At 41.3% G+C, this 16,925-nt stretch overlaps 1 protein-coding gene across 1 annotated transcript in view; it reads right to left on the bottom strand.

Annotated features, from left to right (window-relative positions):
- Positions 1-16,925, bottom strand: part of rin2 (Ras and Rab interactor 2) — a 39,736-nt gene that overhangs the window by 10,407 nt on the left and 12,404 nt on the right. The window contains exons 4-8 of the mRNA XM_034122128.1: positions 16,025-16,235; positions 14,008-14,119; positions 12,013-12,085; positions 9,496-9,587; positions 911-2,473 (exon numbers count right to left, since the gene is read on the bottom strand). Coding sequence (XP_033978019.1) covers positions 911-2,473; positions 9,496-9,587; positions 12,013-12,085; positions 14,008-14,119; positions 16,025-16,235 — 2,051 coding nt within the window. The remainder of the gene's footprint in view (positions 1-910; positions 2,474-9,495; positions 9,588-12,012; positions 12,086-14,007; positions 14,120-16,024; positions 16,236-16,925) is intronic.

The following is a 16,925-nucleotide window of genomic DNA, read 5'->3' on the forward strand; positions in this document are numbered from 1 at the left end:
TGGAAAACAGGCAAGCCACGGCACGCGACATACAAACATGAATATATTTCCCCTTTTCCTTTAGAACCTTTACTATTAATATTGGTAATTCAAAAATAAAAGTTGAAATCTCTCTTTATCATTTTCAACTTGTGTGTTATTATCTGTAAGTGTCAATCCAATCAAGTCAAGGCAGTGTTAACATGAGCTGTTAGCAGCCAGAAATGGTGGTGCAGAACAAAGTATTTATAGACCGTAATAAGGCAATGTTCTTGCCTTGCAAAACAGGCATCGCTATACTGTTGCATACTACAGTGTACTGGTAATATGTTCAGTTAACTGCTTATAAATGCATTACAAATTACAGAATAATCTCCCAAAGCAACAAAGACGCCCAGTTAAGGTTTAACAATAACATAATTATAGCCTTGTGCTAAACTATGTGAGCCGGGCCAGTAGAAACGGGTTGTTGAACACCCCCAGTGGTCCTGAGATAAAACCCTCTTTGTGCTCTCTGTTTACATGCTGCTCCGGCCAGCCTCTGAGTCTTGGCCTCAATGATTCAGACCGCTCTTCCGGCAGGTGTGTGTGTGTGTGCTGGTATGTTTCTATGCAGTTGTGTCTGGTCCCCCTTTCATGTTGTTGTCATGGTATTGTTAGATGCAATAAAGGATGGATATTTAAAAAGAAAAAGCTATTGCATGCATAAAAACACAGGAACACATCCAGGCGCAAACACGCGAGGACAAGTTTTCCGATGAAGTCACTGCTCAAATAGTGAAGTGAAATTGCTATATCAGCAAGCTTTCTCTGACATTGTCATTGTGTTCATATTTTCCACAAGAACATCAATCATTCACACTTCCTATGAATATAAAACAGACAAAACAGCAAAAAAACATCATGAAAAGATGAATTATTTGGGACTCACCGATCTGGTCTTCGGGAATGAGACTCTCGATTGGTGGCTCCAACTCGGAGCTCTGTCTCAGGTAGCTCTTCATCTGAGTGATGAACTGACGAAGAGTCTGCAGCAGCTCCAGTCCGGAGGCGTAGCCCTGCCAGGCCTGGGTGCCCGCACCCTCGCTCATGTAGCTCAGGTAGTCCTGCACCAGGCAGCCGAAGTACGAGCTCTTATCCCTTGATAGTTCCACCACCCTGCGGATGGCCCTCTTCTCGGGGGTCAGCAGAGAGTTGAACACTCCACTCATCTTGCGAAGATGCCCTCGCAGGGCCCTCTGCAGGACCAAAGCGCTGACACTGGGGCGGCGCCTCATGCGGTGGCCTGGTGGCACCATGGTCAAGTCCTGGTCTTGGTCCTGGTCGCTCTCAAGACTGACACCATAGTCATGCTCCTCTTCATCCTCGTCTTCGTCATCATCGTCATCCTCCTCCATGCTGGAGTAAGGCAGGTGGGAAGGTGGGATGGAGAGGGGGAGGTGGGTGTCAAAGTCAGCCATGGTGGGGGGACTGGGATCATGCAGAGGAGGAAGGAAAAAGACTGAAGACTGAGAGAAGTCCAGAGAGTCTGAGGAATCGGTGGAAAGGCTCATGTCGCTCAGACGCTGGCCGCCCCCGCTGCATTCCTCGCCTGCTTCTTCTTCTTCTTCTTCTGCTCCTGGCACATCTGCCTGCTTGCTTGTTGTTGAAGGGTCTGGAGGACTGCTGGAGTCCTGGGGGGGGTTTCTGTTAGCATTACGCTGAGAGAGTCTGGCCCTGATGACGGCCTTCTCAATGGTCTGGTCCTCCAGCGCCAAGTGGCATTGGGCCTCCTCATGGCTAGACGACGGTGAGGCCTTAGCCTGACGTGGGGAGCAGGAAAGAGACTGCAGAGACATGGGCAGGGAGGGCCGGGGGATGGAAATGGGGGAGCTGATGCTGAGTCTCTTGGGAGGGGAGGACGAGGGGCTGATGCTGAGGGAAGAGCCCAGACGGGAAAAGAGGCTGCTGCCCTTCTCTTCCCCCTTCCCCTTCGGGAAGTTGATCCAGGCGATCTTTTCTGGCATACTGCGTATTTGCGACACAATTTGAGGTGGGGGTGGACGTGGAGGTGGGGACCGTGGCTTACTTAGTTTCTGAATGCTGCTGCTGGTTGGGCTGTTATGGTCCTGAAGCTTTGGGTTCCTATCAAGACTCTGAGGGTTGCTTTGACCTGCCTGATCTGAGACCTGAGGATGATGTTGAGGGTCCTTGTTGTTGGTTTCTAGGCTGTCGCTAACGGGTTCCTCCCTCTGGTTTTCCTTTGCTGTACCAGAGGGACGTGAAGTTGTGCTGTCGTCACCATCTGGTTGGTGAACCTTGATGAAGAGGGGGTTGATAAAGCAAAGTGCTCCGTTGGACTGGCTACAATCAAGCTCTGAAGGGGTGCGAGTTCGAAGTCGAGGGCGCCCTGGGGTGGTCGCCAAGGAGACCGGTGTCTGGAAAGAGGGAGCAGCTATTCCTGACAAAAAGACTGAGTCCTTACTCCTGTGGCACAACTGAGAATCCCAGAAGCCTATGTGAAAGAGTGAGAAAAACACGCTGTGTAAATTGTTTGGACAGGGTAGGGTACAACCTGAAAAGATGCATTCACGAGATGTGCAATTTGCTCTTTGATCACCTCAAGATTGGGCCTCGCCTTGAAAACAGCTAGTGAAGTTTTGCTTATATGGTTACCTCCCCTGCTAGCTTGTGGCGCTACATACAGCTGACATCTGAATGGTTGGGCTTTGATAGTCGGCGTTAAACGAGGTCAAAGATTAAGTAATTTGAACTTTGATTGTAGCGCTCGGCGACAATAAAATATCCTAGTGGGCCGGCACAGACCCCTCCATAGGAACACAAAGGCAATGTCAGCACAGACCTGTTACCACCTATCTTGTGAACGCAGCTTAAGTGCTACATTTACTGCAAAGTTTTGTTAAGATCACTTTTTTTAACTCTGCATCTCCAGAATGTAAAAATGTTAAAACTCTTCAGACCCAACGATGCTGACTTACAACTGAAAACATTATCTGACCTCCTTTTCTGTAGACAGCTATTCCAGTTATTTTCAGTAGAACAAGGATCATTTTAAAAAGCATGAATTCCCCTCACTATTGAAGGCAAACAAATTGGAGATGTAAAAGCACATTTATCGGTAACTAACCATTATCTGGACTGTATAGTACATTCAGCTGATTAGGCATCTTTTTTTGGTTTGCTTAGCCTTAAGAAACAAAATGATTGTAGTCTTTTTCTGTAGTCTAATACAGTCCAAGTAGAGTATTAGCCATAATACCCATATCAACAAGCAAACGGTCCCTTTTGTCCCCTGATTCTATGTGTAACCTGATAATCGCATAGACGCAAATCAAGTTTTACATATACATACTAAATGTATGTATGTATTTGTTTGTCAGGAAAAGTGCATGACACATTGGAATAGGTTACAAATCATGATACAAATGTGTAGAATAGTGTTTCTAGGTTTCTAGACAAGGCTAATTAAAAACATAAAAAAAGAACATCCCAATCATACAATTGGCAGATATAAATATTAACATTCTCATACATGTGACATTATACTACAGTGAGCGGCAGCAAAATAAACTTAACTTGCCAACTATAATTTGCCCACTCATCCACTCCCAATGACTCAATAAAAGCCCTGCAATTTAAAACCACAAAAAACCTCTAAATGCTGCTCTGTGCAAAATCACTGCTGTTTACTTTTGCAGAACGAGGCTCAGCCTGTCTGGGAGAAAGAGTCAAATAGCACTGAACTACTGTAACACAAGAATATTTGAAACCTTTAGAGTCCAAGCCGTACCAGACAGAGCAAAACAAGACAGACACAATCAGAGGGGAACAATACCGCTTGAGGAAAACTAGTACCAGACTCAGAGCAGCTCCTTCACACAGTGACAGCAGAGAGCAGAGCAACAATACTTACTGTGACCGCACACAGAGGAGCTGTTGATTTCACCTCAGGAAAACTTCTCTGTACAGTTCTGATCCTGTTGAAGTGAGAGTGTCTACACAAGCTGAAACTCGACTGGCTTCTCTGGCTCACTCACGTTCAATCTGTGTTATGACTCACTCCTGTTAATGTGTGTGTGGGCAGGCTGTTAGCTCAGTGATCCCGCCTCCCTCCCTCCCTCAATCCCTCCCTTTCAGCTGGTGTCATGTTGATGTCTCTCGTTCTCTCACTCGCACTCTGTCTGACAAACCAAAACATGTTTACTGTCCTTATAAACTACTTTTGTTTACTCTTACTATCGTCTCCCTTTTACAGGATGACATGATCTGATTATGATACTGTTTTTTAACATTATGTCGAAGGATTCAAAAAAGGCCCTATAATGTTTTTGGGGGTTTTCCCTTTTCTGTAGTGTGTATTATATGTTTTGTGCATGTAAATCTGCAAAGGCTAAAATCCCTGAGTTTCTCCCCCACACACTCTGCCTGAAACCCCCTCCCTTGAACTCCTTTGTTTACTTCCATAACATAGTGACAACACTCGCATTTCTACTATCCAACACATTGTGGTGATTTGCTAAGGGGCGGGACATCTCTAAGCAGTTGACCAATCACAACAGAGCCGGCCATGAGGTTGAGGGATGAGGTCACTGTGCGGAGGACCCGGGTTCGAATCCAGCTAGGGAGATTCTACTGCCTGTCATCTCCTCTGTCAGACAAACAGAACATGCATTTAGTCCATGCATGTATAATCTAATTGTCTGGACAATGAATACATCTGGATACTAGGTAATCCTTTTTAATAAATCTATTTCATAATGTTTTCTTTACACACCTAGTTTTGTGTAATTACTTTGATTCATCTGTTTAGCATACCAAAGTGATGTAATGAGCTGCTGTTCAAACACACACTCATACACTTGAATGAATGTGGTTTGGCTGGGTTGATCGAGATCTGGGAAAGTCAAGGTTAAGTTACGGGAAACTCGAACACATTTGCATGACAGCTGAACTGCAGCCAATAATAGACAGAGCTTATACAAGACAAGACATGAAGTCATTCACTTTGCTTCATGCTTCAGTTGGCATTATTTTAATATTACTGACCAGGCTTATGTAAAATTTACAGTAAAAAAGGGAGATCATCAAACCAACATATACTTGCTGCATGCTAATGTTGAAAGTAGCTTTATCTTGATTACCACACTGCATGCCCTTTACCCCGCCATTACATTTGATATGATAAAAGTCTCATCTCAAAGGTTGGAAACGATAGCTGAGAGGCTTGGCATGTCAGTTTAACGTTGCAGATTGTTCCCTATTGACAGCTGTCAAGTTTAATATCTTGTTATGTAAGGATATGTAAAGGTATTATGAAAATACTGGATACTAATATATGCAGTGGTGGTAAATGACTAAGTACTTCACTTTTAAGTATTTCAATTAGGGATGCTCCGATCGATATCGGCCGATACTCACTCTCTACCGATCGATCGGTGCTCTCTAAAAATACCGATCGCGAGAGCCGATCGCATGACGTAAAAGGATGACGTAAAATACACTACACTTTTCTCTGTGCGCGGCAAAACAAGCTCGCTTAAATGGCTTCACCAGTCTGGCAGTATTTTAAGGTGTCCGAAAATGACAATAAAATAGCGGTATGCAACGTGTGTGAAGCAGAAATCCTGCAGCTAACACACTTAGCTATTTTATCTACCTCTGGAACAAGCTAAACTAGTTATACATATATTTATTCTTCACTGTCGTGTCACTCATTACTGGATCAGTGAGCTGCATGAGATACTGACAGGCTGTCAGGAGAGAGAGAGAGGGGGAGAGAGAGAGGGAGAGAGGAAAAGAGAGCGCTTCCGCTCATTTCTCCCGTGTTATTATCCAAAGTGAATGTAAACTTGAATAACGTACATCATTTGAATGTAATAATTATGTTGGTTGTTGTTTGTGGAAGCTCCAGTGAATGAGCCCCATTAACTGAGTTTTAAACATCACTTTAAATGGAAGATCCCCATAGGCCCCGCCCACTCGATCGGATCGGCGATCGGTATCGGCCGATACTGATTCCGGCGATCGGCCCCAAAATTGGCGATCGGAGCATCCCTAATTTCAATTGAATGCTGCTTTATACTTTTACTACAATTATAGGGAAATAATGTATTTTACGCCACTACATTTATGAAAGTTCTTTAGCTACTTTTCAGAGCTACCAGTGGACTAACTGTGCAAGCTACAACAAATAATTATCAAATAAATTATTCAAAGTCAATCATTTTTCGTTACAGAACTTTGTGTAGAAGAGTACAATTCTACCTGATGCAACCACATTATCTAAAAATGTTATACGTATATAATAATATCTCATATATGGAGGCGATTTTCTCTGCAGAATTACTTAGGTGCTTTTACTTAAATAAGATTTTGAATGCAGGACATTTATTTGTAATAGAGTATCTGAATACTTCTTCCACCAATGATTATACTGTATGTGATTGAAATAGTAGATTGTCTTTGAAAATGTGGCACTGACAAGTTGCTAAATATAGTACTGCTTTCATGCAGTTTAGTGATGAGCAACAGCAGAAACAAAGCCATGAATACAGTGGTGTGTATTCATTCTGCAGACATCCTCATCAACAAGTCACATAGTCAACAATTCAATGTATTTATTTTTCTCATATCAAGGTCTACTTACCAGCGTTTAAATGATTATTCTTTTGTTCATGTTGCAGCAATTATAGACAGTGCCTGTCATCTATTGAAGAGAGCAGGGCTACGTCACTGCCTGGTGCAATGACGGGCCTGCCCCGTTTCCAGTGAAAACTAAGAATTGGCAGCAAGTGGAAAAAGTAGTTGTATCATGCCTAAAAGCTGCTGTGTCGTGAATTGCACGTCAAACCAAAAGAATATCCAAAATTAAAATGTTCTTTACTGTCACTTAGCAAAAAGGACGGTAAAGAAAGATTTATGGCTTCATGCCTCCACAGAGAGAAGGAAAATCAGACACTGTCAGTCAATACATGTATGTCTGTGGGAAACACTTATCACAGCTAAATGATGAAGCTAATGATGTTTGCCAGACTGACCTTTGTTATTGTGCTCCTTGTAGTTAAACAAATGCACAGTATTCTTTATTTATTTATGTGAATACAGGTCAAATGACAGCGAATGTTTTCACTCAAAGTACTCATAATGCGTAATGGCCCATAACATAATAATATACTGTATATCACAGCTTCTTAAATGGGAGCTAATTGTATTACTTTGTATACTGCTGCTGCATAGTTTAACCGTTTAACCTATATGTATGGAAATTGTATGTATTTATCAACAAAAAAAATGTATTCTCTATTAATCTGAATATATAATGTTATACGTAACTGATGCTTTCAAATACATGTAGTAGAGTAAAAAGTACAATACTGGCCTTTAAAATGTAGCCGGGTATCACAAGTATCACAACTTGCAAATAATCAGGTAAATTACAATTCCCTCAAATTATATACGAAATAAAATAAAAGCAATGTCCTTATGTACTTTACATTCCACCACTGAATAAAGGTTAGTTTCGGGGAAGGAGCTACTTTTTCACCATGGTGGGTTATTAACAAAAGACACGCCTTTAAAATGCCTCACAAAAGATAATAAACTGCCTCCTAATCCAAACTCCCCTTACAGGTGGAGAGCCACATGAGTCAACAGCACTCTTTTCTGATCTTTCCCAGCCATTGATGATGCCCGTATGTACGTCACAACCGCCACTATTCACTGCTGCTGAAGCACCTTCATAGACACAAAAAGCACCATTGTGCCGACTCACTAAACAAGAAGCCTTTTATGAATGAAAGAGAGACTGAACAACACAAGACAGGAAGAGAATAGAGGTGTAGGATGTAGACCTATACATGCAAGCTCAGAGCTGAGTCACAGCACGCGAGGCTAAAGGGGCAAAAAGGTCAATCTGGGTGGGCTGTGAAAAGGGAAGTGGGCTGAAAGATAATTCCACTGAAGTGCATTTAAACCGAGCTCAGCCCAGCTGAGCAGCACTAATCTGGGCATGGGTTTTTGTCCCTTGGCAACACAGTCTCACTCCCTGATAGTCCAATAGCGACGCTTGGTCAGGGTCCTTTGGCGTGCAGTTGTGACGTGCCGAGTCTCCTTCAGCTTCATAAACGGACGCAAAGAGCTTTCAACTGATTGCAATGTATTCCCATCGGCGGCAGTATTTGACGCTCAGGGAAGCACCGCATCGGTCCATGTCGGCGGCAGTTAAAGGCAATGTGAGCGTCCATTCCCATTGGATAACGGAGAATTTTACACCCGGAAGTAAGTATTCTCTTTACTGTCGATTGATTTTACAGTGATATCTGCACTACTCATCAACTCAAAAACACCAGTTTATCCTTGTTAATTACACAACATTGATTAGTTTAAATTGTGTGCAATGGTTTTGTGTTTTTCCCCTTCGACTCTGAGAAACAAATATTTGTATCGGAGTTTAGGATGGCCGAAGACACTACACTACCCATAATCCTCAGCTATCGTTTGAGACCACACCATGCATGCGCTTTGCTTGACAAACCCCCGTGATTAGTCCTCAAGCTCTGTGATTGGATGTTGGAGTGGCAGTGCGCGAAGTTTACGCCGAGCGTCAAACAGCACTACTAATTGGAATGAATGGCAATCAGTTGAAAGCTCTTTGCGTCCGTTTATGAAGCTGAAGGAGACTCGGCGCGTCACAACTGCACGCCAAAGGACCCTGACCAAGCGTCGCTATTGGACTATCAGGGAGTGAGACTGTGTTACCCTTGGGGGTGACTCATTTAACACAGTCATGCCAGTTAATCCTTGAAAACACAGCCCCCCTGTGTTTTCAAGGATTAACTGGCATGACTGTGCTACATGAGGGGGGGGGGGGGGGTTGAAATGGACTTTATGAGTGCCATGCCTCGGGGAATAAAAAAGATAAAAATCAACAATGTTTACACACAACAGATGTTGGGTGGAGTTAAAGACTCTTTTGCTGAATAGAGGCTTTTCTGAAAAGAGGCTGAGGGAACTATACAAATCAACTGTTGCAAAATCATAAATAATTACACCAATTATGTTTAAAGCATCAGCCAATCAGAATCTTGGTGTAGTTCTGGACTATGACCTACAATTCAACACCCATATTATTACAAAATCAGCATACTACAACCAATAAAACATAGCCGGACTGAAAAGACTCGTGTCTCAACAAGAGCTAGAGAAACTCGTTCATGCATGTGTCTTACATATTCATGATAACTGCAACAGCATATTTAAAAAATGTGACAACTCATTCAGAACGCTGCCGCCTGAGTCCTGACTAAAACTTAAAGAGCAGAACAAATCACCCAAGTTCTCAGGGCTCTCAGAGACTGGTTCCGAGTCCAGAATTCATCAAAGCTGGGATCTTTTGCACTCGTGATGCATAGACTGTAGTATTGCTAGCGTGAAAACGTGCACAACATTCATAACCCAAGCTGCAGCAACAGGAGCACATCCACTAATGCACTAATACATTTAAATAAGAGAACAAACCTGCTCCAAGTTTAGCAACCTCCTCGAGGTCAGCAGATGTTTTGGCTGAAGCGATGACTTCTGGGAGCTTCAGAGTGAACGGCAACACGTCCCTAAGAGAAAAGATTGAGTGAAAGGGAGAAAGAGCTGGTAAACAGACGAAAGGAAATTCAGGAGAAAGACGGCGGGGCTGACACCCTAATCCAAAAAGTGTGTGAGTCACTTCATTGGAAGAGAGGTTGAACCTGGGTGTGTTGAGTGACTTTAACCACACAGCTGGAGGGTGACATGTGTCCCTGCTGCTTTCCTCCCTGTGGAACTTTTACAAGCTTTCCAAAGGCCTGAGGCAAGGGAAGCCAAAGCATTTCACCTGACAGATTTGTAAAGGATATAATCTCTTTACCACCTAACTATTATATACTGGAGCTATTAAGGAAATGACAAGGCGAAGAAAAAGACATACGTGTGAAATAAGGGTCAAATTTGAATATATTAAGGAATCAATGAAAGTAATATGAATGGAGATATTAAAGCAGAGAGTGATTTAAACCTTTTTATTTTACCCCTAGCAGCACTATAGAACAGTTTTGTGTGGGTTGTGTGTTCTGAAAAAGTTTGAATTGAAATGAGTTACAGATGAGGCTTAGGGCCACAAGTGATTTAATTTTTAGTTCTGAGACTAAAGTCAGAATTGTAAGATTTAAGTTATAATTATGAGAAAAAAAGTCAAAGTTGTTATTACATCTCAGAATTATGCGAGAAAATGATTCAGATTTTTCTTAGAATCCTGACTTTCTCTCAGAATGATCAGATTAAAGTCAACATTATTGTCGCATCTAAAAATCTAAATTAAAATGTGGCCGAATCCTCTGCCGTACATTTCAATATGTGCCACTGCTCCAAAACAAGTGAGTGTACTAAAAGAACCTAAGTGTCTCCAGCAAAAATGTTGGAATCAAATCCTGCAAAAATAATTTCGTAATCACGAGAGGCTCATTGCATGTCCTGTTGAAATTACACTAAATCACAAGTAACCCTCTGGCATCAGTGGCGTTATGTTCTATCGAATAGTTACTCACACATTTCTATTTTTACTTTGTGATATAAAAATACATCTGTACTTCCTTGTTTTAATAAAGGTTAAAGTTGTTACTTTTTTTACTTCCTTCTTTGCTTTTGTTATGATTTGTGTCTTTAAAACCTACACAAAAACACATCATATACTCGAGTTATACTGTAAAACATTAATATATTCTCTTGGGAAATAAACTGTGTGAGTATTTTGAAAAATACGGAACAGGATTTTTTCAAATCAATCAAAAAATACTTTATTAATCCCGGGGGGAAATTAAGTTTTGTGACACCATATTAGAATACAAATAAATACATATTTATATAAACCTAGGGTATGTGTTTTAATAATTTATGAATATTATATACTATTAATATGTAAGTGAATCTTTTCCTTTTTGAGATAGAACTCAGAACCCCCCCCCCCCCCACACACTTTTGTTCAGATCTCAAAACATTTCTGACGTGGCCTTAATCTTCTTCCGTAGAAACATGTGATTATGAGGACTTTTAAGATTTTATTTAATACATCTATATACTCACATTAAGTATTTTGTGTATTGTATTTAGCGACCTATTTTATACACCAGGGGTGTCCAAACTGTTTTCAGGGCCGCATAATCAATCAAATAAATTATTCTTGATAATTAAAATCCTTTAAGAGAGAAAACAGCCTACATCACAGCTTTCCATCGGGTTTTATTTATTTTGTTACAAAAAGTGTTGGCAGCTAATCTCTTAAAAAAAGCTTCAGATTGCTTATAATAAGGAGAAATAGTAAAGTATATTTCAAGCTTGCTATATGCAAATAAGTTATTGGGCTGTTTTTTTTAGAACAATTTATTTTTTACTTTAATTGACTGAATTTATTCGAAAATTGGGCACATTAACACGCAAATACTACTGTGTCATATATGTTTACATATACATTTAAGAAGTGCAATATAAGATAAGCACAAGTTTCAGGTGTGGGCCATATCCCATTATACTTTTACAATTTCCTGACGGCCAATTCAAAATGGACAGTAGGCCGCAGTTGGACCCCGGGCCGTAGTTTGGACACCCCTGTTATACACCAATGAAACAGTATTTAGATGGAATCTGAATGAGTAGAGGAGAGTCTGAGTGTCCCACAGATATAAGAACCATGTTGATGTGACATTATAAGCATACATTGATTGAATTGGCACCATCAGAAGTATCCTTAGCTAGATGTCGTTTCTGTTATTACTGTAGCCATATCTGTTCGACAGCCATCACTGGATTACTTTGATACTTGTGATCATTCTGAGACTAGCTCTGAGGGTTTCTATGATTTCTAAACCAGTTTGAATGACTCATAGAAGGATGATGTTAAATCACCTTTTTTGTTATTTATGTATTAGACCTATAAATGAGACATTGTGCACATCAGTGTGGTTTGCATGTCTTTCTGTGACCATGAGTAATTCTGAGTTATGAACTCACCTGCTGATGCAGCAGAACGCCACCAGACGGAAAAGGTCTGCAAAGCTCAGGCCTGACCCCATCAGGGAGAACGCTGCAGGAGCACAGAACATTTTTATTAACCATTTGTATTCCTTTGCTTCCTTTGGTTCATTTCTCAAATCAAACTGCTTCAGTTTAAATGACTACAATTACTGTCAATGCATGGAGGGTGACATTATGTGTTGGAAGTGACGCTGACTTATTAAGAACGGATGACTGTCCTCAGGTAATAAAAGTGACGTCCTTAGTCCACACCTTTACCAATAGTCAACAAACAAGAGAAATGACAGTAAAGGCTGCAGTGGGCGGAGATTCCCAGCAGCACATAATCTCAATAGATAAGCACTTGGCAATTCCAGTCTGGTGCCAAAGTTTCAGAACATACAGGTACAGGGAGAAGACACATCAGTGATGAGTTTGATCACAGCTTTAGGAAATACCCTGTGATTCATGAAACGGAAAATAAAACAGGACAAAGAATAAAGATTTAGTGATATAATAATTGCAATGATCATGTAGGCAGTAGTTGGGATATAGTATTCTGAAGCCTCTGACACATTAGATAAGATAATCCTGTAGCTCTGGAACAACGCCTCCAGAATACTGTATAGATGATGAAAGGTGAATGTAAAGAAAACATCATGTTGACCAGAATTATTTATTGGTTATGATTCTTTTGCCAACTATTCACTTTGTGCATCCTCACAGCCAAGTCAGTAAGCCAGACTTGACTATAGTACAGCACCCAGAAGGAGAGGGGAAAGAGAGGGGAGCTAAACTAACTCAGCAGGGGCCTAATGCTATTACAAGTTGTCGAGGGAGCCCTTTGCAATGCTAACTTTGTCGACTTACAAAAAGACTGGCGAGATTAGCACCACTTGGTGTCTTACTTATTTTAGCACAAACACCACTGAGGGGTATATACACATTGGTAAGGGGGGATATTTCCAATGACATCTGTTCATTAGTGCGAATGCTGTGCCACAATTTGCTGGGCAGATTGGGGCCACAAACCTGAGTGACATCATCTAATCAGAGCAGACACGCCTACAGACAGACTGGTACACGCACACACAAACACTGGAGGTTTGTATTATTTTTTTTTCAACAAAAGTTAGAAATGCAAGAGGTTTATCTCTCATTCAGAACAAATGGAAAGGCTCTCCTTTCACAGCACATCTCCATGGAAACCATTGATCTCTGGGCTCACTTAAACAGGTGTTTGATAACGTTGTCACCATGGTAACCTTTGATCTCTGGGCTTACACACACAGGTGTTTGTAAACATTAATTCACTACTACTTACATTTAATATCTAACTCCTTCAGCCTACGTTCAGCTGCAGAAACCATTCAGCTATTAACTTATTCAGCTATTTCAGGACATTGAGGCTATTCATGTTGTTGTTTATACCTTTTTTAAACCTTTTCTTTTAAATATTAAGCTTCTTCACTATTTTTCCTACTCTTCCAGTTTAACATTTCACTTTCAAGTTTCCAACAAAGTCATTGCAATGCATTTGAGCTGTAACAATTTGATTCAAATCATTTCACTTTTCTGCATTTCTCCGCTAAGTTCAGCAACACACTTACTTGGTTTTTGTAGCTAAAAGCAGCTACAGAGACCATTCAACTAATCAAATATTCAGCTTTTTCTGCATTTTCTGCTAAATTCAGCAACAAATGTTCACAGTTTACAGCATTCACACGCATTTTCTGCAGGAAATGCATTTTCTAGTTCCATTACACTTTCTTATATGTTGTTTTACTGTAGGATTTGTGGTGGGTTAACACAAACAAAGTCAATTTACCCTGATCTGAAATAATTTCAGTGTGCTTCATACAAACATATATTATCCGGTGGTCCAATTTAAAATTCGCTCTGCATTTGGTGCGAGCACAAGAAGAAGAAGACACCTGATTGGCGGCTCCATGCCAAGAAAAAAACAAAGAGAAGAAATAAACAGAGGCTTACTGTACTGGCTCTCCTTCACAGGGAAGTCTTTGATGGTGACCGCAGAGTCTTTGTTCATGCGTAGGGATATTACTTTCCTCTGCAGGCTGGTGGACTTCCTCACCACGAATGACTGCAGACCAGGACAGGAAATATCCATCAAAACATATAGTGAAACTGCGTCATTCAATGTGTTTAGATGACGCAAGTGTCTTTTAAGAGATTATTGTCTTGGGCTTACCACTATCTTTTCAAGAGAATAGCGCTCAATTATTAAAAGGTTGTCTCATTTGCTTTCACGCACCAATCAGGATTTAGCAATAGTTAATTCAATGTGATGACCATGTTTTACCTCTATTAGATAAAATGGCCAACCTACAGTATATCACTTAAATTAACTCTGTTGTTGGAATGGGTTAACGATTATTTAATTTGATAGCTTAATCTATTATTAGCCTTCTTTTTCTATGACAATAATACATATATTATTTAATAGCATTTAAAATATTTTGTAATGATTAAAAAATACATATTAGGCTAATTTTCAGGTTCATATTTGTATTTAGTGTCTCTACTGGGACATGTCTCCGTGCTTTAAAGTTCAAAAAGCTCTTTATTTTGCTCATACTGCCTGTGCTGCAGCACCTTTTTTCACCCTCTGTCTGAAACCAGAGCCCAGTCTGCTCTGATCGGTTAGCTGGCCGGCTCTGTTGTGATTGGTTAACAACTAATGGCGCATTTCCACTACACGGTCGGCCTCGGCCACACTCGGTACGGCTCGGTACGGCTTGGCCGCGTTGGGCCTTAACAGGGCCGACTCACTTCATGCTGCGCTTCCATTACAGTTTAGGAACTGGGGTAGTTACTATAGTAACGCAGTGTAGGCGGAGCCGTGACGTCATCTTCAATGAGAAATCCAGAAACACAACACAGCCGTTAGCTGTGAGCACTCAGAGCTCACAGCTCCTTATATATGTTCAGAAACTCGACAAAAGTTAAACAAGTACACACCACAGACTGCCTGTGTCATGGTGAATACAGTCGCTGCTGTATTTATGTCTGTATAGGCCGTTGTTGTGAGTGTGGACGGTCGGGGCATATACTGCGTTAGCTTAGCCAATCTCCATCTAGAAAAACACGAATTTTAAAAGGTTTTTCGCCTGCCGTCTGTCTGCAGACTTGACAAAGCATTAATTCATGGTTTTTACTAACCGGTATCAGTATGTTGTTACTTCGGCATCATTTTGAAACGTGTATTACAATTAAATCACGGTCAAATATGTCCATCTTGTTGTAGTTCTAGCCCTCTTGCCAGCGCTCCTCTCTCTAGTTTAGCATACTCAGCCCGACTCAGCCCTGTTTGTTGGCCCCGATAGAACCACAATTTTCTAGGGCCAGAAAAGAGGGGAAAAAGTGGCCCCGCGCCGTGCCGCGCCGGAACGAGGCCTAGTGGAAGCACAACCAAAAAAGGGGACGGCACGACACGGCACGCTTAAAGCGAGCTACGCGCTGCAATGGAAATGCGCCATTAGAGATGTGTCGGAAATGTCCTGCCCCTTAGCCTATCACATGCAATGTGAGGGGAGTGCTAGCCAATAGAAGATTGAGTGTTACATAGCGATGTCATTATGTTACGGGAGGTAACAAAGGAGTCCAATAGAGGAGTTTCAGGCAGGGGGGGGGGGAGTGTGTGGGAGAGAAACTCCCTCTGGAGAGAACACAGGGATTTTAGCTTTTGCAGACCATTTACATACACATAAATGTATATAACACACTACCGGAAAGTGAAAATCTGAAAAGGCATAATTAGTGCCTCTTTAGTATAATGTTATATCCCATCAATTGTTTTAATAGTTAATTTGTCATTGTTAGAGAAAGCAGTCAATGATGGAAAATATACCGTTACTATTGTATCATATTATATTATACTAGCTCGTTTTTTGAGTCATTGTTCCAACAACTATGAACGTTAACACCAAAGTAAAAGCTTTAAGTAAACAGTGTGGTAGAGGAGTCACAGTGGCTGCTGTTCTCTCACCCCAGCGGGTTGGCTCTGCAGGATGTCTGTGGCCTCCTGGTGGCTGAGGCCCAGCTGCAGCCACACAGCGTGTGTGTGAACCAGTCTGTCCAGAACAGTGAGACGCCGACGGAGGGAATCGTAGCCCGAATCTCTGGCTCCAGCCAGCCCAGATCTGATCCCAGCGCAGGGGGAAGTCTGTAGGAAGAGACCTCGCACCTCTTCGCCCAGTCTGAAAGATAAAACAAATATGAATCATACAATCTCTGTAATGCACTTATATCACCACTGAGTATTGCAGCAAATGTATATCAGACTAACTTCTATTTATCTCTATTAATAATGACTTTACTTTAGGAAGGAAAACAGCAATTTCTCTGTAAAAGAAAGCAAGAACATTACGTTTTGTATTTACTTTAAGCTAGTGACAGACTTTACGATTTTTTGGACACACTACAGATAATCACAAATTCCACCAAAATACATAGAGAAAAAGACATGGCAGGCATGCACAGTGAATGCTTTTGGGCGACTTTGGCTGTAACGTAGTGCACTCCTATTTTAATCTGTAGGTCGTGGGTTCGATCCCAGCCCCTTCAGTCGAGATGTCGATGTATCCTTGGCCAAAAACATTAACACCATGTTGCTCATGATGGCATGGCAAATTGATAATTGATAAAAACGCTTTATAAAATGTAGCTCATGTACCATACATGAACACCACACTGAGTAATGGGGAGACATGTTAAGAGTCAAGTTGCTAAGAAGGAGAACCTGGATTATTGCATGTTCCTGTACCAAAACAGAAATAGACTTTCAACTAAAAAAGCTATTGAATTGGGGAAGACAAAATTAAGAAATAACCCTCATTTGTTAAATAGAGAGATGAAGGCTTAATTTAATCACTTAGCAGGACTGTGTT

This window comes from Trematomus bernacchii, unplaced genomic scaffold (genome assembly GCF_902827165.1).
Source record: "Trematomus bernacchii unplaced genomic scaffold, fTreBer1.1, whole genome shotgun sequence".
NCBI lineage: Eukaryota > Metazoa > Chordata > Actinopteri > Perciformes > Nototheniidae > Trematomus > Trematomus bernacchii.